This window comes from Triplophysa dalaica, chromosome 14 (assembly GCF_015846415.1).
Source record: "Triplophysa dalaica isolate WHDGS20190420 chromosome 14, ASM1584641v1, whole genome shotgun sequence".
In the NCBI taxonomy this organism is placed as follows: Eukaryota; Metazoa; Chordata; class Actinopteri; order Cypriniformes; family Nemacheilidae; genus Triplophysa; species Triplophysa dalaica.
Window position 1 is genome coordinate 17,874,335 of NC_079555.1, and position 26,417 is coordinate 17,900,751.

Here is a 26,417-nt window from a genome sequence, read left to right on the forward strand (position 1 = left end):
CATAAGATTCCAGACAGAACACTATACCTCCACAGGGTCTTGTTTTTCAGGTTCAACACAGCTCAACTGAAACTGGCTTCAGGGCCCATGTAATTGTCCTGCATGCTCCTACACACATGTAATGTGTATAAAGTACATATGGTTTTTGTATTGGTTTTGGATTAGACCCATGATCTCTCCCGTGTCTCTTGGTCTGTTGGCTGGGACTGAACATTGATATCTATTGGCAGAGAAGCTGTGTCCCTGTATCATGTTTAAGTGCTGTTCTGTATGTGTTCAATGATGTGACACCTAATTGGGCTCACAGCGGCTATTCAATGCAGATCCAATGTGCATATTCTGCTTTGGGTGTGAATAACTCAAACAACTATATTTCGGTAATAGATTTTAAGAGGTTTGGATGGATACAAGGGTAAACTGTGATTCCACAAAGATAAACGGCATAGCAACCCATCAAAGCGGAGGCAACATAATATATAAATAACAACTACTGAACGCAAAAACTACAGTAGAAGATTCTGGTATGCAATGTTCTGTGAAAAAAAACCAAACGCTGCCCTTATAATTTGGTAATCATTTATTTATTTAGTAAACAAATAAATCAAAATTTTGAATGTCATCATCAACACACATTCAAAAACATACAGTACATCAAAAATAACAATTGTCTAAAAAAGTAGATTTAGTGTATTTCTCACCTCTATATTAAAGGAAACAATTTCAGCTGGAATTAAATGTTAATAAACATGAAACATCTTAATGTTCTACATCCTTTAGTATTTGAAGTAGTCAAATACTTTCAGACACTTGAAATAAATACAGTGCAAAAGAAATCAAAATCAATAAACTACAAATAGGTTCAACATACAAATATTTGGGCAATTCCAGCATTTTGCGTGTGCCGTTTTATACAAAACTTTACAGGAATTCTCAGAGAATGTATTTATTACCTTTATATTGAATCATGTGTTTATATTTTCCTAAACCCAGAGGATCCAGAAATAAAAATATCAGTCTAACCTTAAGTTTTATAATTAAAAAAACATAGAGTTTTCCCTCTATGTTTTTTTAAGTTAAAATGTTTTAAATAATTGAGGTACAACATACTTTATAAGATTTCTGTGAATTAAAATGTACAAACCAGAAGCAATAACACCCAAAAAATGGAGAAGAGATATTTCTTTATGGAACATAAAATTGTCATTTTATTTTAATGTGCCCATTTATATATATATATGATTTCACACAGCATACTTTTTCTATTCAAATGAAGTATTTATTTCCAGTAGTATAAATGTAAATGTCTTTGAAACAGCAGCATGCCTCTGACAGTTAGTAGATCAGTTGGCGTAAATTCCAGCAGAACACAAAAGCGTAACATTGAGAAACGCATTCAAAAGAGGAAAAAACCCTCCAGGTTTCATTGCGGAGAAAATAAACATTCGTCCCTCAGGAGAAACAACACAAACATCAGTGGCGCTCGGGTCATTAAGGTGACGTGCACACATGCACAACTTCATTTAGAGTGTAATTGGACAGATATTTATACAGCTGCCTGGAAATGCATTTGAAATGATGAACCAAAGAGGACAGAAAAACTTGTGTTTTACGCCACCGCTAAGGCTTGTATTTTGTATGTACCCCATTGGTTTGTGTGTAACAACAAGGATGTGAAATGTAAATAAATGCTACAAGATGCTGATGTGCGGTCCTTTAGCATTCAGCTCTCGACTAAAGTAAATGCACAGAGCAACCCTACGCTGTGAAGCAAACAAGAAACATCTGGGCTTATATCTCTGTTTGTTCTGTGGATGCTGAGAATTCCAACAACAATAAGACTTTCCTCACTTCGCTTAACCACAAGTTAATGTTGTCTTAAGCCACTTTTAACTCTACGGCATGCGTTTGTGACACTAGCTCTTGTAAACCCTAATGTTTGTCTAATTAAGAATGGTTCGCTTAAGGGGATAGTTCACACAAATTTTTTTAATTCTGTCATCATTTCCTCACCCTATTGTCATTTCAAACCTGTATGACATTCTTTCTTATGCAGAACACAAAATAAATCTTGATCATCTTGAAAAATGTTGTTAACTGGCCACCCATTGACTTGCATTGGTTTTGTGTCCATACAATAGAAGTGAATGGGGAACAGTGCTGTTCGGTTACCAAGGTTCTTCAATATATCTTCTTTTGTGTTCTCATACATGTTTGAAATGAGGGTGAGGAAATGCTGACAGGTTTTTCATTTTTGAGTGAACTAAAAAGTATTCATGCAGAAACATAATGGCAAATGCAAATATGATCTTTAATCCTGGCTTTAATATGAACAGTATAAAACTTGGGACAAGCTAATTTAGGATTACATCAACCCATGAGGAACTATTTCAATTGTGTCCTATTTGAAAAAAGAAACTAGAACCTAGAACTATCAATAGGATTAATTTGTAACAGCTAAAAGCATTTCTTGCATTAAATTTGCATGGTCAGTTAGAAGAGTACTATATATAAGACCCCTGTATATAAGAGTGCATATTAAATATTAAATGTGCAGTGATGAACTGTTTCTTGTAATGAAGAACAGAAACAGTACAGGGTTCCCATGAAACATCACGAGTGGAGAATCCAGATGTGTGCGAGCAGATATTTCTATAAATAACTGAAACAGGCTTGTTTCAGCCTTTGTTACAGTACAACTCAAGTGTGGTATTTGTCCTTTGATAAAAAGCCATAGAGAACAAGAGAAAGTCGCTGCCAGTAAATAAGCCTGAAGACACGAAGCCCACCACAGTGAAACACAGCTATGAAACTCAAGAGCGCTGGAACTAATTCCTTTCACCATCATTGTTCTGAGGGTCCCTCAAACTTCGGAGAGGTCCTCCATGGTATTACAGAAAACATTCATCAACGTCACTGACATGCAAGTTCACGAGGCTGAGAACAATGCGGACCGAGCTCTCTCGTGCCGTAAGCTCGAAACATCCACAGGTTTTAACTGAAGTTTGACTCATGAGTATTAAAGGCACCTGTTGATGCATGTGGTCCGCTAACTTTTTTTGAATCAATCCGGCTCCATTCTTCCACTGCTGTGCGTGATACCACTCGACACGGTTTGACAACTGAGAACCAAATGTATTTCATTATTATTGCTGTAAAGATTAAGTTTGTCCTTGAGACCATAGGGGTGCTGGCAGTAAAATGCCGGTTTCTACAAAGTTTTGCATCTACGCTTATGATATAAGCAAATATGCCAGTTTCTCTACTTAAATCGGATAACAAGCACATCCTAGAAGACAATTATGACATAAATCATCATATTTTGATGCAAAAAAATTACACCTAACCACAGGTACAGTACATGTCTAAATGTTCTGAACACCAATCTTTTCTTTGGTCGATGACGCTTGATGTGTTTAATTTGTTTCATGTGTCATTGTATGATTCAGAAGTGCACTATGTGACCTCAATACCTTTTTGACAACTATTGGCCATGATAGCATTACGCCGCTGTGGACTTGGAAAAGGGATTTTGTCACTGAATTTTTTCATGAACTTAATGATAAAATACTGTCTTCACATCCAGGCATCACAGGTATGTGGTGGCCTCCCGGTTCTCACGTTCTTTGGCTTGGGCCACAGCCACATTGATGCACTGGAGCCATTCCTCTGCATGTTTCTCATCATGAGCTTTCAGCATGTAGGTCTTGCTGTCGGTGAAGATCTCGAAGGCTCTGGGCAGCCCACGGTCACGTCTCTTCTTCGCGACCACCTTAACGCTTTGAACTTTGCTCAGTTCGATTGTGCTGTTGTCCAGCTCGTCCTTCTGCGAGTACAAGACGAAAGAGATGCTTAATGAAAAAAGGGAAACAGGAGTAAATAAGCTCTTTATTCAACTTCATTGGTTTAGTATAATAATCATTTATTGCGTTCAGAACTTGATATTGAAGAAAAGTCGACCCCTATCATTCTCGGATGTTGTCAGTGTTGCCATGACGATGCGAGCCAAAGGTGTTCAGTGTGTTTGGATAGTTTTGGGGTTGTTAGTGTAGTTGACATCAGCTACTTCACACATTTTTGGGGTTCAAATTATGTACGATAGCAGACCTGTGTACGTTTGCTATTTTACAATGGCTTCACACATGGCTTAAATCAGAGCACTGCAGTTTCGCGGGAAGGCTTTTCTTGATGTATCAGCAATTTCAAAAAGGATGAAAATGAAAACCAAAAGCCTTTTAAGTCCCGAAAATATTGTCGTACCCCGCAGAAGAGTGCCGTACCCCGCAGAAGAGGTACCATCCATCAGAACAAACGCTTTATACGTGAATTCTCCCAAAGCCGGAATGCCTGAACCTGCCACTCAACTCCTGGAAAACTCAAGTGAACAGAAGATCTGCTCTGCATTTGCTGCTCACTGCACAGGTTACAGCTGGGATTGTGAACGAGGTTGAGGTTATGGGGTTTTGCTCATGGGAACACATTGTGGATGTCCTCTCTTGAGAATTCTAATTCTCTGTCTCTCTCTCTCTCTCTCTCTCTCTCTTCCTGTTCACTTTAGTGGGACCATCCAAGGGATTAGCTGCTTTGCCAAAAGATTCAGGGACTCGTAACACAAATACACACAGTCTGTACCTAATTACAAGGATTGTTCCTCAAAGATAAAGAGCTTTATGATTGTCATTAAATAAAGTTTCTCATCTCTTTGTGCGTTGAGAATGAAAACTACTAAAGTAAAGCAAATTTGCACGTACATTGCAAGTATGATAAAAAACAGGAAACTTTGACAGAAGCCAAAAGATGCTGGAAATCATAATGAAGGAGTCTGTGTATTGTCTGATGAGACAAAGCCTCTGGCAGGACATTGCAAAGTGACATGTCACTTTCCAGAGATGTGTACTCCAGTGTGTTACGTATTTCATCAGTGTGTCATAACCATTCATAACACTACATAATCTTCTCCTGTGATGTTCCTTCAGCTGAACTGATGGAGCATTGTGTGTGCAAAGATCACGGGTTCAGATCGCAGAGAACACACATAATTGTATCTACAGATTGCACTGTGGATACAAAAATCTGCCAAATGTATAAATTGATAGATGTTGATGCCAGTGATGTTGCCAATGAGGATGCCACTATTGCTCTAAATTAAATTTGACTTTCTCAATCATTTCTTTTTTCATTTGAAAATTAGCAATCTGTGTATGTCGTTCATGTTTTTGCTACGCGTCGAGTGTTCTCTAGTCTAGTGGACCCAAAGCAGTATTTGCCTTTTAAATCAATGCAACTAATAATAATGTATATACAAATACTTTACAGATTTTTACTTTATACTGTACCAAATACAAACAACACAGACAACATACAGCCGTGAAATAATAAGAGAGCACTACAGTTTTGCTTTTAATCAGCATTTATGCACGTATTATGTCCACCCAAGTCCAATGTCTGTTGAATTTCAACCAAACAAACCTCAGACAGGAGTGAAAGACTAGGAGAATGCAAAGACACACAAAGTATTTTATAATTTTTTGGAAGTTATGTTAAAATACAAATATAGTATTGAAAGAAGGAATACAGTATCAACCTGTTTTCTTTGGACAATTCACATTCTGCAAACATTGCATCTTTCTTCTTTTTTTGACCAGTTTGTCTAGTTTCACTTACAATTAATCAAAATAATAATGATAACCAAAACTTTCATTCGGAATTTGGGAGAAATGTTGTCACTAGTTCACAGAAAGAAACAAAAATGATTACTTTCCTTAAACACAAATAGTAATTCTAAAACAAATAAAAATAATTTTGGAGTGGTCTCTCATTTTTTTCTGCACCTGCATTTGCTAAATATTTATCGGTGTGAAAATATTTATTACGTTTTAAGGTATAATCAAATTTGCTTTGCAAGTCATTTCAACATACTAATTTCAGTTTTGGTGCATGGTTGAGTTGATGTAACTTCTAAATACTATAAATTCTCATTAACTTATTGGGATGAGTTGAAGTAATGGAAAGACATTTTCAAATTGAATAGTACGTTGAAATGACATCAAAGTAAAGCTTACTGTAGGCTACTTAAAAACTTCATGCAGCAAAAAATGTTTTACAACGTTACAGTATTAGTAATTACTGAATACAATGATCAGTACAGTATGTTTTGTTTAAGACACTGTGAGCTTAAGAAACCGCTGTGAACTGCTGCATGCATTTGATTATGATTTTTCTTTCTTCACAGTCTTAAATACATCACAAAGTTATATGGACTTGTGGTAATTCTTTGTTGTGTCTCTTTAAACAAAAGATTTAGTCACAAAAGCAGTTTTAGTTTTGTTTAGTTCATGTGGTTCCCTTCAAGACAGTCTCTGGTGTTTTTCAACATGAGGTCTTGTCTTGTAGCCCCAATGGTTTCATCAGTGGCATGAAAAAATCAACACCTTATGTCATCTCTCAGACAGTGGAGCCATATAGTTTAAGGATTAGTTCACCTCAAAGTGAAAGTCCTGTCATCTTTTACTCGTATACATTTGACTCTTCCGATGAACACAAAAGAAGATATTTTGAGAAATGTCTCTGTGGTTTTGTGTTCATACAAAATTTAAATATCTTCTTTTGTGTTCTGCAAAAGAAAGAAAGTCATACAGATTTGAAATGGCATGAAGGCGAGTAAATGATAAAATAATTAAGAATTGAGTTTATTAAGGTCTACATGAAATGTCTGGAACATATTTTGCATAAAATATCACTCAATGGCTATGTAAACAAAACTCTTCTTGCCTAGTCAAAAACAGCTCTGCACACAGCAACCCGTTTTAGTGCATGTATCTTTAAATGATAATGAGTTATCCTCCTATATATACGGTACATTTAGGTCAATTCAGACTGTTGATAAATATTACTTACATCGGCAGCTTTGTCTCGTTCAGTCGGTCTCGATCACTTTTGAGAAACAACTTTGAAGCTTATCCTGTATGTGCTGTCCCAGGTTGAAAAAGCGCTCCGGCTTGAAGTGATTCGCGCAAACAAGCAGGTTTCTGCTTATGGTTTCTGATGGATTTCCACTAAAAATAAAATAAGTCCACCTCTGTCTTTTCCTAGGATTGGACTTTGTCACGTACATCGCTTTCGCTTGTGGAAACAACAATGTCGGAGCGCGGTGGGTGGAAGTGTGTAGATTAAAGGGCAGTAACATTATAAGAAAATCCGCTTTGAACATCACAACCGGAGCTAAATCTGAACGGCTCGATTTCTCACATGCTTGCGGGGAAATGCACACCAAAACAAACTTACTGGGTTCGAATTTTTCACGTTTTCTGGGTTGCTAGATGCACTGGGGACCCGATTATAGCACTTAAACACAGAAAAAGTGGGGTTTTCATATGATCTCATCTTTAAGAGTTCTGTGTGAGTCAAACCTTAGTTTCTCTATTAATCTCATTTTATGTGGTCATGTTTCTTAAATCACCAACTGACACCCAATACATACAGTATGGATTCAGAAGACCTGAAATATACTGCCCACAAACAAGAACAACTTGTATGAAGCTATTATGATAACACCAGTAAATGATGAGCAAATTGTGTGAACGGTTCCTTCAAGAATGCATTCAGGAGTATTTAAAGACATTTAGATTTCTTGTGAATGGGGCACTTACTGATTTTCCTCTTTTGAAAAGAAGCTGGTTTCCAGCCAGCGTGAAGTAACGTGTCTTCCACCTTTTGATGAACTTCCAGCGCACCTGTTTCTCCTTCAGCTTTCCCTCAATGAGCGGCTGACCATCCTGATTAACACCTGAGATTAAACCCAGAGGAAAATATGGATCAGAGGTCACTCTTTTATAGCTTACAGAAGAAATAAGCACAACAGAAAGCACAAGTGCAATAAAACTGGTCTCATGTAGCCTACCAAAGAATAAACTTGATTTTGAAATAAAATCCTCATCTTAAAAAAAAAAAAAAGAGTTATTTTAAGAAATTAAGAAAGAATTGTGATTTGTTCATAACTTAAACATGTCATCTAAAGAATAAACCACAATTGTACTGAATAAACACTTTCTTTTGCTCAAAGAGCCATTTTCATCTGGACCTGTGCCATCCTGATCTATCTGCACGCTGAGAGAATTAAGGGTAAAGTTTTCTCATTAAGTACAAAATGTCTTGGACGGTGTTTATCACCACACAGCGTGTCTGCACTGAACATTGTGTCTCCTGCCTATGTCAGAACTCCACAAAGCCTTTGCAGATCTCTCTCCTGGGTCTATTTCAGTTAAACAGGATGCGGTGTTACAGACCTTCCAGGATGGTACAAAGCAACCCATTGTCTGGATTTTCTTTTTTTTCCCATCTGAAAAAGCAGATGGGAATCTGCAACTCTTGTATAGTCCCCTGACTCCCCGTTTAGCTGATGTTTGATATTCACCAAACCTATGATGTTTAGCTGGCAGCTGAGGTGCCCTCCGGGTCCACTACAGAACACCAGACCACTGATGAAGTCTGGGGCAAAAAATCACTTCACTTTGACCTATACATCATTTCGTGAAAAGGGAAAGTGTCTGGCCAAAACAGTTTGTTATTTTTTTTTAATTAGGCTGCTCCATTTGTTTATTTCAGTATGTGAAACACCTGCCCACCTTAATATCTCTTAATAACAATCAAAACAAAACCTTTTGTCAATCATAATAAATAAATAAACACAATAAGAACAAAACGAGTTGCTTTGGATGGTTGTTCTGGTTGAACCCAAAACTTTACGCAGATGTCTGAGTTACAGAGTTGGCCATGGTACATAATTCAATTTGTGTGTGTTTATCCCATGAGCAACATAATAATTCTCTATTATAAATTCCAAATATCTGCTTTGTCATATAACTTTGTTTTACTAACCCTTTTGTAGATAAAACGAAAGATGGGAAAACAACAGTGATGTGTACAGTATGTTCTCTAAATCATAGAACATTAAAAGCATATCTGCTGCATTACATTTTTTTCTATAAATGATCTGTAATTATATTATAATCTATATGATACTGTATTTGAAAACTAGTTTAATTGTAATGTGGTTGTAGAAGTGAAAAATACACTACAGCTGCAGAAAATCCTAAGAGAGCGGGCCAAAACCAATGCTCCACTGTAAATAAGACCATTAGATTGAGTAACAAGCTTTTCTGAATTTGGACCATGTTCTTTTCATGCAATTGAAAAATCAACAAAACATTTTAAACTATAGCATGTTTTACAGCAATACACCAAAGATGATGAAATTATATACTTTCCATTTCATATTCCTGCATGCATATTCCAAGGAAGTCTGTGATGTCTGCAGTGACCTGTCAGTATTCCTGTTCATCTCAATACATATTCTTCCACAGCAGTCTACACTACCACTACATCCATATATCTTGCAGCGAGTTATTGTTGCCATTATTGCTGCCATTATAAATCCAGGCAGTGAGGATATTGTTAGTCAGCGGGAGGAAAGGTCAGTGTTTATTAATCTGATGGCTAGTGTATGTTATATATATTTCTCTGGTCATCAGCCAACGATCCACTTTCCTCATGATTTAGAATACCTACAGTGAGATACTCCATTACGATTCCAACAACCCTGCAGGGAATGTCCTCTTATGGATTTATAATATGGATTAATTTTTCAATGAAACGCACATGGTTTAAATATTTCAAAATAGGAAAACACAGAGTATAGGTTTAGGTGTGTATCAGCGGCCTAGAAAAGAATGATGTCATGCACTTTAACACAAAAACATTTCAAATACAAAACAAACAGAACCATTTCAACTAAATCATAAAGGTTGAGATTTGCGCATTTCTTACCGTTGAATCTCATTGGTCCTCACCTGTCTTCAACCAATGAGATTCAGGTTCAAACTATAATGCAACGTAACTTGGCTAAATAAGACAAAAATATGAATCATTTTTCCTCAAAAACTTATTGTTTCGCTTCAGTAGACATTTATTAACACCCTTGATTCATGAGGATTGCTTTTTTTATGGATATACTGAAGGGGTCTTTAACTACTTTTCTTTGAGGGCCAGATTACAAAAGTATAAATAGGATGTGGGCCAGTATTTCCCATATCATAATTTCGTTTACTTTGTATATCTGTTATTTATTGTATTTTGTTCCTTTTATACTGCTTTTGTTGCTGTTACTTACAGGTCATATATTAAAGCATGCACACAAATATTGCATTCAGTATATACCTATTCATGATATTTAATGAAAAGGGCTACTGTCTTTTTAATTGTATTTAATATTCCCTAATACGCTGAATGTTGCTACTAATTTACTCACCCCCAGTCCCCCAGTACTTCCAAGATGTGGGTGGTACTGTTTTTTTTTTCAAGAAGATATTTATGAAGATATTGAATTAATGAAAGTCAAATAAAACAACGTAAAAAAAACTAATAAATTCAGCACAAAACTAATGCATGCCTCTTGACGTTAAACTGGCGTCTAATAAAACGAATCAATCGGTGTGTGCAAGAAACTGAACGATATTATCGAATCCCCGCGCACTTATAAGGTCAGATCCTTTGAAGTGCAAGATCGAGAGGGAGATGAAGAGCTGTTTTCATAAATATAGTTTATATGTTTAAATCAAACACATTGAATTCAGTAATAAAAACGTCATTGTTTTTTCCTTATCTGAGACAACAGGTTACGTGATGTAGTACTCCCTCTGCAGCTATGTTCAAGGCCACAAGACTCGTTTAAAAACGCGACCTATCGTGTGCGCAAAGCCTAAACCGACTGCCTGTGGCTGTGGATTATGGAGGACAAATTACTTAAGTATAAATAAATTAATGAATAAATAAATACATGCAGAAATAAATAAACAAATACGTACACAAACGGAGAAATAAATAATTAAATAAATTCACGCAGAAATAAATAGATAAATACATGCAGAAATGTATACATAATTCAATCAATAAGTAAATGGATACATAAATAAATATATTTACTTTCTGTATTTCTACATTTATTTATTTCTACATTTCTTTTTGCATTTCTACATTTATTTATTTCTGTGTCCGTATGTAAATAAGGTAGGCGGTTCTTGTCAATGCAGGATAGGTTGTTTGCACTAGACTTCATGACTCATGTTACTGCGTTTGAGTAGCAAGAAGTACAGATGGCGTCCATGAAGTGTTTTCTGCTCTACATGGGAATTACACAAACTCACAATGCCTCTTTTGCGTTGTTTATGGTTGCCTTAATGAAAAAAACTGTTTCTGTTCATAAGGGGGGAAATACAAGTACAAAACGTTTGGTTTCCTTTTAATTCTAAGGAGGAAAACAAACTAAGATGATTAATCTCATCCTTGGAATAAGCAATTGTTCTTTAAATAAGGTTTGACGGTCCTTGTTTCAGTAACTTACGTTAAGTTGTTTCCTAAGAATGGACTACGAGATTTATGTATAAGGGCTCGTTCTTTTGACAGAAACTAGTGTTTATTACAAGGAAGGTTTGAGAGAATGTTGCGTTTGACTGGTCATTGTTTAGGCATGTCAGAAAGTCCCTATTATCCGACTCGGCTCCTCTCGCCTCAGACACAGGTTTACAAGCCACATTTTCCTGCGTTTTTTCAATACTTGCATTCATGTGTAAAGTACCTCAAAGCAATACTTGAGTATAAGTACTCCTTTTACCTTGCCAGACAAATACTTTGGTAGAAGTGAAAGAAACCTTTCAGAATATGACTTGAGAAAAAGTCTTAAAGTATCAGATAAATATTGTAATTAAGTTTTCAAAGTAATTTCTCTATTAAATCTACTTAAGTATTTAAAGTAAACTTGAAGCAAATGTTGTTAATAAAATAAAGATAAAAAACGGTGCTTACGTAGACAGAGCCACAGTGTTCACACTTTTCAGGCAAATGACATAAAAGTTTCATACAGGTGTCATTTAAATTCTAATATCTGTTTATTTTAGAACTATCCTTTAAAAAAGTTATACGTTATATAGTAAAGTTATAAAGATGTGGTTTCTGAACTTGTATTTTTATAGTTTATTAATTTGGCAACATGTTGTTCCTGACAAAGCTTTTTCAAAGTTGTATATTCTAGAACATTTACAACAGTAGGGTCATTACTTGCTGTTTTGTGTGACCATTGGAAACTGGCCCCATTTGTCTTCCATTTGATGATGTCATAATGTCTGAGCCAAACACAAAGCATAAACTGTGGTACATGCATGAAGAGCTGACTTCACACTTTTGTCAGGTTTACCCGAACTCTACTAACCCTTCCCAACCTACATCTGCAAACATTGATATCGCCCCATTAAAAAACATGCAAGCTTTCTGGTAATGGAAACTGTACCACACACCAAATAAGGAAAATATTTGCTATGAATGCTTATTAAAAGAGCCGCACTTGTTCAATGAGTCTTTTCTCCTCAACTTGGCTCCTGGTACTATGCTAAAAAAAAGGCTTTCGTATTAAAGATATCTCTACCATTGCCTAAACATGAAGAGGCTTAAAGATTAATAAACAAGTTTGTATTTTGAAGCCATTTCTGTCCAGTAAAAGCAGAAAATGATTATTATTATTACTGTTTTTGTGGTCCAGGTTCATAAATGTGAAAAATCTGTAAAAAAAAACTGTGAACAACAACAACTGTAGTATGGCGTGAAGATCTATCAAGAGAAACTCACAAACACACATTATATGGACATGTAGTCATTAATCAAAGATTTTATTTTTTCATAGCTTTTTTTTCGTTTAAAATGGGTCATTGTGTGCTAGTTTGGCCTAGAAGTCAATTCTAAATGTTATCAATGACCAATCTGTTCAAGTATCCACACTCTTGATTTCTAAAAAGGTGTGATCTCAAGTAACACAATCCACTCATGGTATTTCACTCAAACCATTATCCACTCACAAGAACACATTGTTTGAGATCCCACTATGCGAACAACACCTACGGCAGTCCAGAAGCTCTGTTAAGCACATGGAAAATAATAGCAAGCTTCAGCCGTATCAGTGGTGAGGAAACCATCAAAAAGACCTTTTCTTTCTGAAAGTGTTTCAAATATCTATAAATGATCTCAGATGAAATAGACACGTTCCATGTGAACCAATTTACAATATGTTTCATTGTTACTGGAAAACATTCAGGCCAGAGGCAAGAACCTTTTCAGTCGTAATTGCTTCTTGTGGAAATATCACCAGCATTTGAACAAAATCACATCTGCGCTGGAAAAGATGCAAACATGAGCTATTACGGGTGTACCTGAACAAGATCAGTAGCTGAAATGGAAGTAGAAACCAGTGAAGTAGCATAAGACTAAAGAAGAACCTCCTTATAGACCTATAATCTATTTTCTACTTATTGAAAGATGATTTCATTCATTTGGTGTCCTGCTTCTCAGTAATGGCTTCAGAGAAGTGAACTGCACCAAAACATCTGGAGTCCTTATGTGTTTCTGCACAGTCATTGTAACTACTGATCATTGACTTTAGTGAAGGATCGACTCTTAATGTCTTTGCATACACAGTCCGATATTTTCGTATGCGTTTTTTTTTCGTATATGGTGCTCGTTTGTACGTTTTCTCTGAATTGTCAAAACATTTGTTACGACGCTTGTTACGGATGCGAAAAAGTAGAGAATGTAACCCAGTCCAAATTTTTTTATGATGTACGTAAATATCGGATGAAGTGTGTAAATGTGATTGACACAACATGAGGTCATATTTATTTGTGTATTAAATGTGTGTAAATTTCGGACGCAAATTTCGGACTCAATGTTCAATGTCCTTTTCAGTCGGCCGGAAATGATTTAATAGTACAGAGTAGTAAGAAACTACTCTGCTGAAATGATGTTTGTTTGCTGATGCAAGGATACAACATATTCATTAATTCTGAAGACCTTAGAGGATTCAGCTCTGTATCTAAATATGGTTCACTACCAAAGCTTTGCACAAATGTATATACCTGTGGCCTTCTCAGGGTTACGACACATGAAACAGAGCCAGCTGGCCTCCTCCTCACTGTAGCTGAACAGATCAAAGAAACGCACCTCCTCCAGATAGATCTGTAAACTGTCCACATCCTGAGATACAATACACACAGAGAGACCCTTATTAAAATACGGTATCGAGGTGTAAAATGAAGACTGTAGATGTAAAAAATGGATTTAGGTACATTTGATGAGAAATATTTGAGTTCATATTAAGATTATATAATTACTATTTCAACCAAAAAGTAAAATTCTGTCATCATTTCCTCACCCTCTTATCGTTTCAAACCTGTATGACTTTCTTTCCTCAGCAGAGCACAAAAGAAGAAATTTTAAATAATGTTGTTAACAGGCACCCATTCACTTGCATTGGTCTGTGTCCATTCAATAGAAGTGAATGGGGACCAGAGCTACTTGCTTATCAACTTTCTTTAAAATATCTTCTTTTGTGTTCTGCGGAAGAAAGAAAGTCATACAGGTTTGAAATGACCAGAGGTTGAGTAAATAATGACAGAATTTTCACTTTAATCATGTTGACTTTTGATGGCAGACTTGACAAATCTAAGCTCAGTTTGTTACATTAGCTGCGTTTCCATTCCAATCTGAACTGAATATTTTAAAAGTTCGCAAAAAACAAACAAAATGGTGTGTGTGAAATAGGTCTGTTTCATCAAGTTGTTTGAGCAAATGACGATGGTTTTGGTAATATAACAACCCACAGTATAACCTACAGTAAATAAAACAATGGCTTCTCAATACTCGGTCTACTGAACATTCCTAACAATTACATCATCATGCCGCCTTAAAAGAGAACTGTCTAGCTATGCAGACAGCTTAATAGGGTTGAAAACAAAGCCCATAATACAGCTCCAAGTACAATACTGATTTGGTATAAATGTATGAGCCTAAAAGGTTCATGTGAATGCATAGAATGGTCAGCAGTTAACCACAGGCGAGATGTTTGTGGTGAGATACCAAGATCCTTAAATTTAAGAGTATCAAGCCTTATGACAGCTGCCAATGTCGATCTTATTTTTCTTGATTTACATATGTATTAGAAAGTCAACAACTCCAATCCACATTGAGAACTGACAGTAACGTGTTCATATTTGCTACATTGTTTAATGGATGTGTGGCCTCGTACAGCAGGACTTTGTCAAGATGAAGTTAAGCAATGAAATTAGAAAATTTTCTGTTTTTACAGCCAGAAGTACGCGGCCACCCAGACCCCACCACCATGTGCGCTTGTTGAACATTTAGTTTTAATGGATATTAAGAGGGAGTTGGTGCCATACCATCATTCCCATGACATTTTGAAAGTCATCGAGATCTCGGTACGCCACAGTCTACTGTAAATATTTATCTGAGGAGACTGTAGGCTTGATTTAATGCACCTGTTGGTAAATGGATTAGCTGAAACCCGTTTATTAGAAAGCATGTCTGCATGGACCTGTGGTAATGCATCAAATCCAATGAATGTGACCAGCAGATGGGATTTTGTCGAGGATCAGTCATCACATAAAAAACATGGATTCCTTTGAGGACTTTTCTAAGAAATAATAATAATTGGCTTTCAGTTCCCTCAATTACACTTAGATGAATAAAGCAGGTTATGCTAAAAAACACAAGATACTGCGCAAAAGACCCTTACTAAGTTCCATATTTCAGTTGTATTCGATTGGACTGGAAAATATTTTATTTTTGCACAACCCTGTTGAAAAAACAAGCTTATTTTAATTTTACGTAAAACGCAGTACGTGCGTCAGTGAATGCATTTCTTGCCTTTCTTTTCTAAAGTCAATCAACTGAAATGTTGCATTCGTTGTTTATATATGTTGATATATTACACTGAGTTTATGCTACAAATCAGAGCTCAAATCTTTATGAGACACGGGACCCAGTAGACATGGTGTAGTATTCTCATGGTTCGTGCTGGGTTAGGTATGTTTTGATGGTAGTTTGACCAGCTTAAACCAGCTTAAACCAGCACATGACCAGCTAAGGACCATCTTAACCCAGCACATGACCATCTTAAACAAGCACATGACCATCTTAACCAAGGACATGACCAGCTAAGGACCATCTTAAACCAGCATATGACCAACTTAAACCAGCATATGCTGCTCTTTTCAACGGCATATGCAGTTTTTTCAACAGGGAAGGGTAGTCACATTCTATTTGTGGCCAAATTAAATAAAAAGGGGCTGTTTGAAAAGTGCTGTGCCGAGCAAATGTTATTAAGATGAATAGGAACACTAACAGACAGCAATTAGATAAATAGGAATGCTAACAGATATAAATGTGCTTCATGGTTAATATCCAACAATAACCTGACGAAAGTTTGATTTCCACCTTCACGGTGAATTGTGACTTTCACAGTCTGGAAGTGCTATAGTTTTTCATTCTCTCTGTTTTGAGTAAAGGGAGATTAAAGACCATCCATCAGACATCTTCTTTTTAAATCTCTCTTTATCCCTGCCTTTAGATTGATGCGGGCCATCATGGGAGCCCCATGGACCGACTCTTTGGCTACAGATAGCCAAGTCTTCTCACAATTGCTGTCACAGCTTATTTCACGCTAACTAAATCAGCGTAAAAACTGGGCAGGAACGTAACCTGCATTTCATTACTTGTGCCATGATAATCTTTCAAATGGTATCTGTTTTTTATACATCAAGTACATTGAGCTAAATGAGGGCCATGTGTGTAAAAAACAGGGTGTATATACATCTGATATGGTTTATGTTTTCTCATGCATAGTGTATGAGAAAATATTTATGCTGTTGTTTAAGTTTATAAACGTTGGACTCAAAGAAATCAAAGCTGAAGAGGATTTGGCCCATTTAATTTTTGTGTGCGGTTAGCTGTATGGCATTCTGAACAAGTGGAAGCCATTTTTCTAAGCTTTGTTGTGCATTAACAAAAAAAATATGTTATAGTTTACTCAGTTTCATGTCAGTCCAAAATGATATGCCGTCGGTGGAACACAAAATGAACATTTTTACTATCTTCCATACATACAAATAATCACCAATGAATCTGATCTAGACAAAGTATGTTACAAAATGCCATTTTCTTTTTGTTTAAAATATCATTTAGAGGAAACCATCCCACACTCAGGAGGTAATTTTTTTGTATTGTGGGTAACCATCCCTTTAATCCGAAGTAAACCATCTAAATGTCAGAACTGTCAGCAGAGGCTGCTTGCTGTTTGTCTGAACGATAACAGACAAGAGTTTTTCCCATTACGTTAAATGCCACAAATCCAGAACACTTCAAATGTAAACATTAAGAAGTAGATTACAAAACAGATTTCACTAAACAAAATGCTGCCGCTATGCTGTGACATGTGAATTTTAAAAGATACTCCCCTTTTTAACACAAAAGAAGATATTTTGAGAAGATCATACAGGTTTTGAACAACACGAGGGAGAGTAAAAGTTGAACCATGTTTCATGTTTTGGTTGACCTATGCTTTTAAACGACAGTCCTTCAGTTTAAAGTGTTTGTGAATGTTTATTAAAGCAATAAGCTCCAAGACGCAGAGGGTTACAGTGCCTTTTAGAGCAACTAAAACCCCTTAGCTGTTATAAAATGCACTTGTAACCCACTGCTTCGTGGGGGTTATTGCTTTTATAAAATGGTTATTCCATATGCGAAGCAATATTACATGTCATGTAAAAGCACGTCTGTGGGTGTGTGTAACATATTCATAACCACTCTTTTGGCTTAATCTCTAAACAAATGACTCAAGTAGACAGGAAACGATGTGTCAGTCCAGTGAATCCCAAACGTAAATGATTCATCGACAGTGCTTGGACAATTAACAGACACGTCTGTCTCTGTTTAACATGTAGACAGCATTTTAAATGCAGGAGACGTCTATTTTCACTTAATGTTGCTGATTCAAAGTGTTGGGCAATCCGTTTCGGCAGGCGGCCAGTGTTAGGAAACCTAGCAGAACAACCGTGGGCCGTGCTATCCCTGTATGTCAAAAGAAACACATCAACACCAACCGTGTTTCTCAAGAGCCCCAGTACTGCGGAGAAACGCTAAGCCCAAGATGTGCCTGGGGTGGGGGGGACCAGAGTCGGCGCCAGAACAGATCTACTGGAGGGGCATTGGGTAATCGGCGGGGGGGGGGGGCACTGCCGTTTAAATAATATTTTGACGCAGTGGCGACATCATAGTCCAAAACAGCAGAAATGCTATAAAAAAACGAAAAAGTTTTTTTCATTATTGATTATTAATTGCGAATTTCGTCTATTCTTGTTGTTTTTAATTTCCATTTCATGTCACTTAGTCGAGGCTATGTGGTAGCCCTATGCACACAGTTTACTCAGTCACACACAGCGAAGGGCTGTCGTGGAGGCAAAACGCAAATAAATGACATGTGTTACCTTTTTGTTATTCCGCCTCTCCTATCGCGGATAACGTTAGCAGTAACAGTTTGCTCTGGTCCATTTCTCACAATGATGAGCCGACAAAGTTATCAGGAAGCACTTTGTTAAATCTCTACAGCGAAAGCTCCATCCATCACTTTACCATTTGACAATCACTTGAACTCCTGTGTGGTTTCACGAAGAAAACAACAAAAACTCTAAAGCAGTTTACTCTCCTTTTCTCCTTTTCTCTCCTGTTATTATTAGCCTACAAAGACACAAGTAATAGTGGCCCTTCTGTTTGTAATGGATACTATTGCAACACTGTTCCCAGAATCCTTTAAAGAGCCTCAGCCTCAGCCTACCACCTAACACATTCACACAGAGCTGGTAACAGGATCTCATCCACAAATCCAGGAGACAGACGGTGATAATAAAGTCAAAGGGGGGTTCTATATTCTACAAACAGTTTCCATTATTTACTGTTATTCACTGTGATCTATCATTAGCTCATAATGCTCATAATGTCTTCAAGATGTTGTGGGGTGCAAATTCCACAAAGACCTCCTGCGACTTTTCATTTTTCTGTCTGAACAGAGAAAAAACACATAATGAATGCATTCAAATCCATGACTTGTGGTCTGTTCAATTTTAGGAACTGTCCACTCTGGTCCATAAATCCTCCTGTCATCCAGACTAATAATCATCTATAGAACTGTATTTCTAAACCAGTGGACCGGCGCTAACAAACTAAAAGGGGGGCTCAAGATTGATGATTTAAAGTATGACAAAACAGTAATTAAAATATGTGCATAACTACAATTCTAGATATTTCTTATTGTTTGGATATACAGTAACTAACATACATGCTTCTATTAATACCAATATCTTATGGGCTAGAAATCATGAGTTTAGGGGGGGCCTTCAAATACAGTTGTGGACAACATGGAGGCCTTGAAGTCAAGAAGGTTGTGATTCACTGATCTACAGCTTTTTCTAGGCACTCTATGGGTCCATTTTTCTTGTTTTGACTGTGCGCCGTTTACATGTTTTTGCTAAAATAAGAGGCTCCAATGTTCAGTTCAGCGATTTCACTTCAATGGAAAATTATGTCCTCTTTGCCATTAAAGTGAAATAACTTTTTAAATTACACAGCTCTGAAATACTTGATTCTGATTGGCCAATCGTGACATTACAAGCTATGATATTCTCAGGTAAAAAACTGCTCAAAACTAATACCCCGGATGCTGCAAATCATTCATGTATATATATATATATATATAAATAAAATAAAAATGTGTCCCTTAATTGCATTAAAGTAAACACAATATGTCCTTTAATGACATTATATTTACAAATCATTAAACCAAATTGCCTGTTGAATGTTCCTGCCATTAATCTAACCTTAAATCCTAAAGTAAACAGGTCTGCATTCCACTAAAAATTAGGTAATAAAATATTTCAAACTAATATTTCACGGCACTCAGAGGCTTTTTCAACTCTTCAATATTCTACTATAAATCATTATATGGATAATATTCTCTATTGCATTTTATTAATTGTATTATGCATTGCAAAAAAAACTTTAAATGTAAAGTTTTACGAGGGCATTTTAAACATTTCCGTCACCTTATAATCGAACACTGTACCTTTAAGATGAAAAGAAAAGACCAATTAACATAGGCCCTAGCTCCTGCCTGACTTTAATCCTTCTTTTTATTCATAAAATCCACAAACCTTGACATCGCTCTTTCTACATTCTTTCTGTCTACACAGTACGTCAAACTCTCTTATTTCAAAAGAGCAAGAGAATTTTCTTTCATTTTTGCGAACTGTGAACCTCTGACTTTTTAAGAGCAGGCTGATATAATATGGCATTTCTGTCAATAGACCCTCCAACAAATAGATCTTGGACCTTAAGATGTAAAACCCAGATTTACAACACAACACAACTACAAGTATTAAACTTCACATTGCATGTACACAGTGCATGTAGAGTTTTCTCTAATGGGACATTTGATTGAGCGCATGATGTAGAGTAAAGGCCAAAAATTAACAACTTTCAGCATTTAAAATACATAAAATCCACAAACCTTGACATCGCTCTTTCTACATTCTTTCTAATGCCCGCAAAATCTATTTCCTGCCTCAACATGAGAACAACATCTTTTTATACTATGGTCGACACCCTGTTGTGTTTGGACAAAGCGATTCGTGGCAAATCTATAATACAACGCTAGTGGTCGCTGTCAATCAAAAACTGCGCCTTTAACTTAAGTAGACCTTCTAACAAATGTACACACAGTTGTACAAATACTAACATCATAACACAGTATATCACTGCTGTGTGAAAACACTAAGGTGGCATCTCGCTTGAATATTTCCAGCTTTGGACACGTTATGGAATTATAAAGTTCAGGTATTATAAAGTTCAGGTATGACGGTTTGTCTACACAGTATGTCAAACTCTCTTATTTCAAAAGAGCAAGAGAATTTTCTTTCATTTTTGCCAACTGTGAACCTCTGGCTTTTTAAGAGCAGGCTGATAAATAAATCAAAGGCCACGTCTGGGGTAAGGGCACCAATGGGAAGATGTTTACGAGAAGACTTTGCTAGCGTTCTGCCTCACTTGTGCATTTGTGCCCAACACAAACAGATTCCATATGTGTTATGTGTACACAACGTTCTTCCGTGGACGATAAATGACCCCAGATTTAGAAAAATGGAGGAAGCGAGCGATACAGGATCAAGGCATCAAACACACAAGCTGTACTTCGTCATTACTCCAGACTTGACATTTACCATGTTTGATAAGATCGGCCAAGCTTTTGGGTTTACGTGCGGCCGTTTGAGGAAATGACCTCAGGTAAACATCCCAGTCATGACATCTGACCTTTCATGGTCTGTACTGTTTGGATCTTGTCTTTACGGTCAGAGCATGTTCAGCACTGTGTCACCCTGTAGGTCTCCCCTGGTTTCACAATACACACCACCAGTTACGATATTGGTGAAGATGTACTATTTCTGTCTGTGGGAAACAATTGTCTCTGTCTTTCATTGCATTTCTAATCAATTTTTTTCAAACAAATGTTTGTTCAGCATCTTCATCTTGGCTGTATGTGGTTGTTCATATTTACAATCTGCTTTGCATTTGGCTTTGCTAGGAAACCGTTCTTGAAAGGTGGGCTTTTGTGCACAGGAAACCCGTAACTAATATCATACAAATGTTTCATATGTTAATGATTGATTCATATTCGCTCTGACTCTGGCTAAACATATATGACAGTATTGGAACAGCTGCCATTATTCACCACTCAGAGTTTCAAAATTGGTCTGCACATGTGCTGTGGGGGAGTTTCAAAGATCACATTCATAGAAGTTACAAAATGAAAGGCACAGTTCACAAAAAAATTGCAACTTCAATTCATGTTGTTCTAAGCCTGTATGACTTCTAAATTTAACAGAATATTCCTGGTTTGAAATAGGGGGGTGATGTTGTTGATTGCAGAATTACTGAACTGCGCTGAAGCGTGCACTAGAACATCATGACTGGAAGGTAATTTAGCAAGAAGGTGGGCTAGAAACAACAACAATGTCAGAGGTGCTTAATTCAGTGTTATTCCTCACATGTGGGAGTGTACCTTCTTGTGAGGAACGGTGGTCTGGGTGATGGCGAGCTCAAAGCTGTGTGCTCCTGTCAGCCGTGTTTCCTCCCACAATCTTTTGAGCTGCTGTACACACTCGTCCTGAGAGCACAGCACTGCACTCACATTACTCTGCACACACACACACATCATTAATACAGCCATTTTCTTCCTTATTAATTCATAATGCAACTTAGAAATAGTTTAAAGGTCCAGTGTATGAAATTTAGTGGCATCTAGAGGTGAGGTTGCGAATTGCAACCAACGGCTCACTCCACCCCTCCCACCTCCCTTTTTAAGCACAACAGTGGCTGACTAACACTGGGTTCACAACAAACGCAAATTAAGCGTTTTGCGCGTATAAATTACACACAAAGTCAATGCAAAGACGTGTACACATGCAAACTTGCGGCAACTTCTACTGACAGCATCTCGTCGTCCGCGATGGTTGAGAATATTTGTCATTCCGTGTCACTCGCACGAAAATAACTAACTTTAAGACCTTGAGATGTAAAACCCAGATTTACAACACAACTACAAGTATTAAACTTCACATTGCATGTACACAGTGCATGTAGAGTTTGCTCTAATGGGACATTTGATTGAGCGCATTATGTAGAGTAAAGGCCAAAAATTTACAGTATTTTCAGCATTTTAGGAAAAAAGAGGTTTTATAAGAATATACAAAAATGCTTAGAATGATGCAAATATTGACTACAAATGTGTTTATAAACTCTGCTCATGTGTTGTATGTTATTTTCTGCAAAACCTCTTTTCATTCTTCTCAAGTGTGAGGCATTACTTTATACCCAAATTGTGCAACATGAATACAAAGTTTGTAATACATTTCAATAAAAAGTTTAACATCAAAGTTGGACATCACTTTTGGCCACTAGTGTAGTGTCACATTCTCAAACCTTTGCGTTTGTCCTCAACATTCCTCAACAGTGTTGTCTGACAGTGTAAACGCTAACATGTGCCCTCAGTTTGTAAAACTGCAACAATTTACTCAAGTACTAATTTTGCTTCAAAAATACTACACATGGTTTTCTTGGAAACCTGTTGAGTCATGACTCAAATGAATCAGCACTTTTTGAACATTCATGCAAACAAAAAGCAAAGAGTACAAAAGTGAACTGTATTTTTTCCTGAAGAACGTTTATTATAACTTTAGCTCACTGGTGCACTATATCAGGGGTTCCCAAAGTAGTGGTCAGGAACCCCGGGGGGCCACGAGGGTGGAGTCGCAAGATGATTTTCAGAAGTCTTTTTTTTAAAAGGAATAGCACATTTAATCAATTAGTGTAACAAAACATAAAAATATTAGTTAAGTTAAAAATAAAATCATGCAAATAAAAAGCCATCAGCCTTTGGAATTTCCTCCCCCTGATTGTGACCCCTGAGGTGATTATGTAACCCTATTTACGAGGTAGTAATAATGTACATAGGTTTAATAGTCTAGAGTAGTCGTAGAGATTTCAATAAATACAATTTGGACCAGAATCAGAAGACGCTAAATTGTTAAGAGCCTAAGAATTGAATATCAATAAAACATGCCACACCAGAATGACAGTTTACGCAACCTGTATTAATTTCACAGGGTGGAACATACATACAAGAAAAAACACATTCATGAAAAATAACAAACTAAAATAATAAAGTGCGCACGTAAATAAACCCCTCTCTGTTCAGTATCATTGAGCCAAGTTGATCCTCGGTTCGACCTGCCTTGGTTGAGAGTTCAGTTTCACCGTTGGGGCCCTTTTATTTTACTTGTGATAGTGTTTGTCCTACCACCATGAAGATGAAGAAGGTGATCCTGGCAATCCGTCTAAAGCCAGAGTCACAAACACGGTTGGCTCGCCACCCAGCCACCCGGACTGGGAATCTATGACTCGCTGTGAGAACGCCTGGAACGTTTGGATCTATATCACTCCGTGGAAAGGATCACTGCACGATGTTTCCAGCTCTTTACCAAAACCTGACCTATAAATAAGGCCAAATCATTTCTTTCAATTACCATTCAGTGAATAAATGGACTGCTACAGGCTTCCACAAAATAAAATGAGATAATATTTCAGTACACCTATAATGCCATATAAAAATATTTCTCTCGTTGTACAACAGCTCTTATGTTTCTTCTCAGGTATCAAACTATATGAATTTCTCTAGTATCAAAAGTAAATTTACATAAATTGCATTCTTCATAAAGACACATTTCAAATTCAGGTTTTATGAAACCTTATGATAGTAACATTAACAGTATGAAAAATAAAACTGCATGAATTGCATGTAAACATTAATCAAATTGTATCACTTTAAATTAGAGGCATTAAGGCATTAGTGTGCTTATTTATCCCCCTCTGCACCGGTAACAGTGGAAGAATGCACTAAAAATATTACCTCTTTAAGCTTCAGTGACCACAATAAATTCCACAATTTTTAACATCATTATTTAACAAACTATTTAGCAACAGTATGAAAAGTTAACATTTCTTTTTATAACCCACAACCGAAATAACTTGATGGTTTCAAAGACAATAACCAGTATATCGCTAGCCTATTGTTGCTAATTGCCTTTTTAACATATGCACACAGCAGGCCCCACACCTTTAGCTTTACACAATGAGCACCTTTGCATTGATTCACCCATTAACACAGATTAACATAGATGCTAGCGAACTCATAAACTCATCAGACTAGGTTTAACACAAAAAGGGCAGCAAAAGCCTGGTCTGTTACCATGAATATTAGCAAACTCAGATGCCTAGATAAACTACTCACCATTTTAACGGAATTCACTGCCTTTAGCTCCGTGACAACAGTGGATTCAGGCACAGCTTTCGTTTACACTCTAAATTACAATAAAGTATAATCAGTATAATCCATAATGATTACAGAACTTGTTTAATTTACTTCATATTGTTTTATCCACCTTACCAAGCAGATAACGCAACCTCCTATGCTCGAATGCAAGCGCCAAAAGAACGTGCAGTGACGCGAAACTAGAGGTGTAACCGTAACGGAGCCTAGCTAGCAGCTGATTGGTCAGCTCAGTGCCTCGTAGAATTTACCCATTGGCTCACTGACAAATGCATCAAAAATCCAAAATTAAAGTTAACCCTTTCGTGACTGGGTTAGACAGCTAATTGGGGTTTCTCATTATTTAACCTGGCTACACTCTCCCCCTTTGAACTCATGTACGTCCCTGTACATGGCAATGGTTGAACTGTTTGTATCTCAGGGTACAAAACAGAAGGATACGAGTTCTCACCCTCACTTAAAATGTCAGCCACAGCTGTAGTTAACCCCTGAAAGAATGATTTAACAACTGTGACAAAGGGGTTTCCAAGTTCAGTATATTCAAGTCTCTTTGATGGCTGACGGTTTCTCTCTGATCTCCTAAGTGTTGTATCCATTATTTCCTCTTCTGGTTCTTTACTTGCATTGCGACTCATATCCTTTTCACTATTTAACATGTCAAGGAACACTGGAAGCTGCTCAATTTGGATGTCATCATCAAGTAAGTTTTGTTCCTCCACAGGGTTTTTACTATCAGGCAAGTTACTTTCGGTCATAACGATTTCATCAGCTTGTTCATCAAACATTGCTCTTTCGGTAAGTAGGTCATCAGTGTCGTAGTGGTGACAGTTAGGATCATTAAGTGTGAGGGGACTGTCTGAGGCACCATTGGACATATCAGGTGGCTTGTTAACTTCAGCAGTGCAATCTACATTTTGAACATTCACAGGACAATTGCCTGGAGGTTCAGTATGCCGTTTATCCTGCACAGTAAGCATGGTTGGATTAGGCTGCACTAGACTGTCATGGACTGTGGTACACTGAGCATTTGGGGGTTCTCTGAAATAGTAAACAGGAATGATTTCATCTTCATCGTCTGAGAAATTATTCTCATCCACAATAGGATTTGCACGGGTGGCTGGCCTGCGCCTTGTGGGCTGCTGGTCAGACGTCTTGTTGACCTCTGTAGTCAGGTAACCACATGGAAGGAGTAAGTCCCTATGCAGTGTTCTCAAAGGACCATCCTGATTTTCAGGTTTGACTGTATATACGGGCAGGGTACCTGCTCTCCTCACCACCACGTGGACAATTGACTCCCACTTGTCTGAAATCTTATGTTTTCCTCGAATGCGAACGTTTCTGACCAATACTCTGTCTCCAGCTTCCAAGTCCGAAACAGTCACACGCCTGTCATACCTCATTTTGTTCTTGTGTGCTATCTTTGCAGCATTTTCAATTGCTATCTTGTAGCTGTCTTCAAGTCGTGACTTAAGGTTTTGCACATACTCTGCGTGTGATGTTTGCTGACCCCCTTGCACTGGCAATCTAAACGCCAAATCAACCGGCAGACGAGGCTGACGACCAAACATCAGTTCATATGGTGTGAATCCGG

General features: G+C 37.1%; 1 protein-coding gene across 4 annotated transcripts in view; it reads right to left on the reverse strand.

The window, feature by feature from the left end:
* Nucleotides 1-585: 585 nt before the first annotated feature.
* The window catches only part of veph1 (ventricular zone expressed PH domain-containing 1), a 91,730-nt gene continuing 65,898 nt past the window's right edge, over nucleotides 586-26,417 (reverse strand). For 3 of the 4 annotated variants that reach the window (XM_056765491.1, XM_056765495.1, XM_056765492.1), the window contains 4 exons: nucleotides 22,001-22,135; nucleotides 13,953-14,070; nucleotides 7,647-7,783; nucleotides 586-3,823 (listed from right to left, as the gene is read on the reverse strand). In XM_056765491.1, coding sequence (XP_056621469.1) covers nucleotides 3,587-3,823; nucleotides 7,647-7,783; nucleotides 13,953-14,070; nucleotides 22,001-22,135 — 627 coding nt within the window. In that variant the 3' untranslated portion in view covers nucleotides 586-3,586. The remainder of the gene's footprint in view (nucleotides 3,824-7,646; nucleotides 7,784-13,952; nucleotides 14,071-22,000; nucleotides 22,136-26,417) is intronic. The other variant, XR_008908774.1, reaches the window with a different exon arrangement.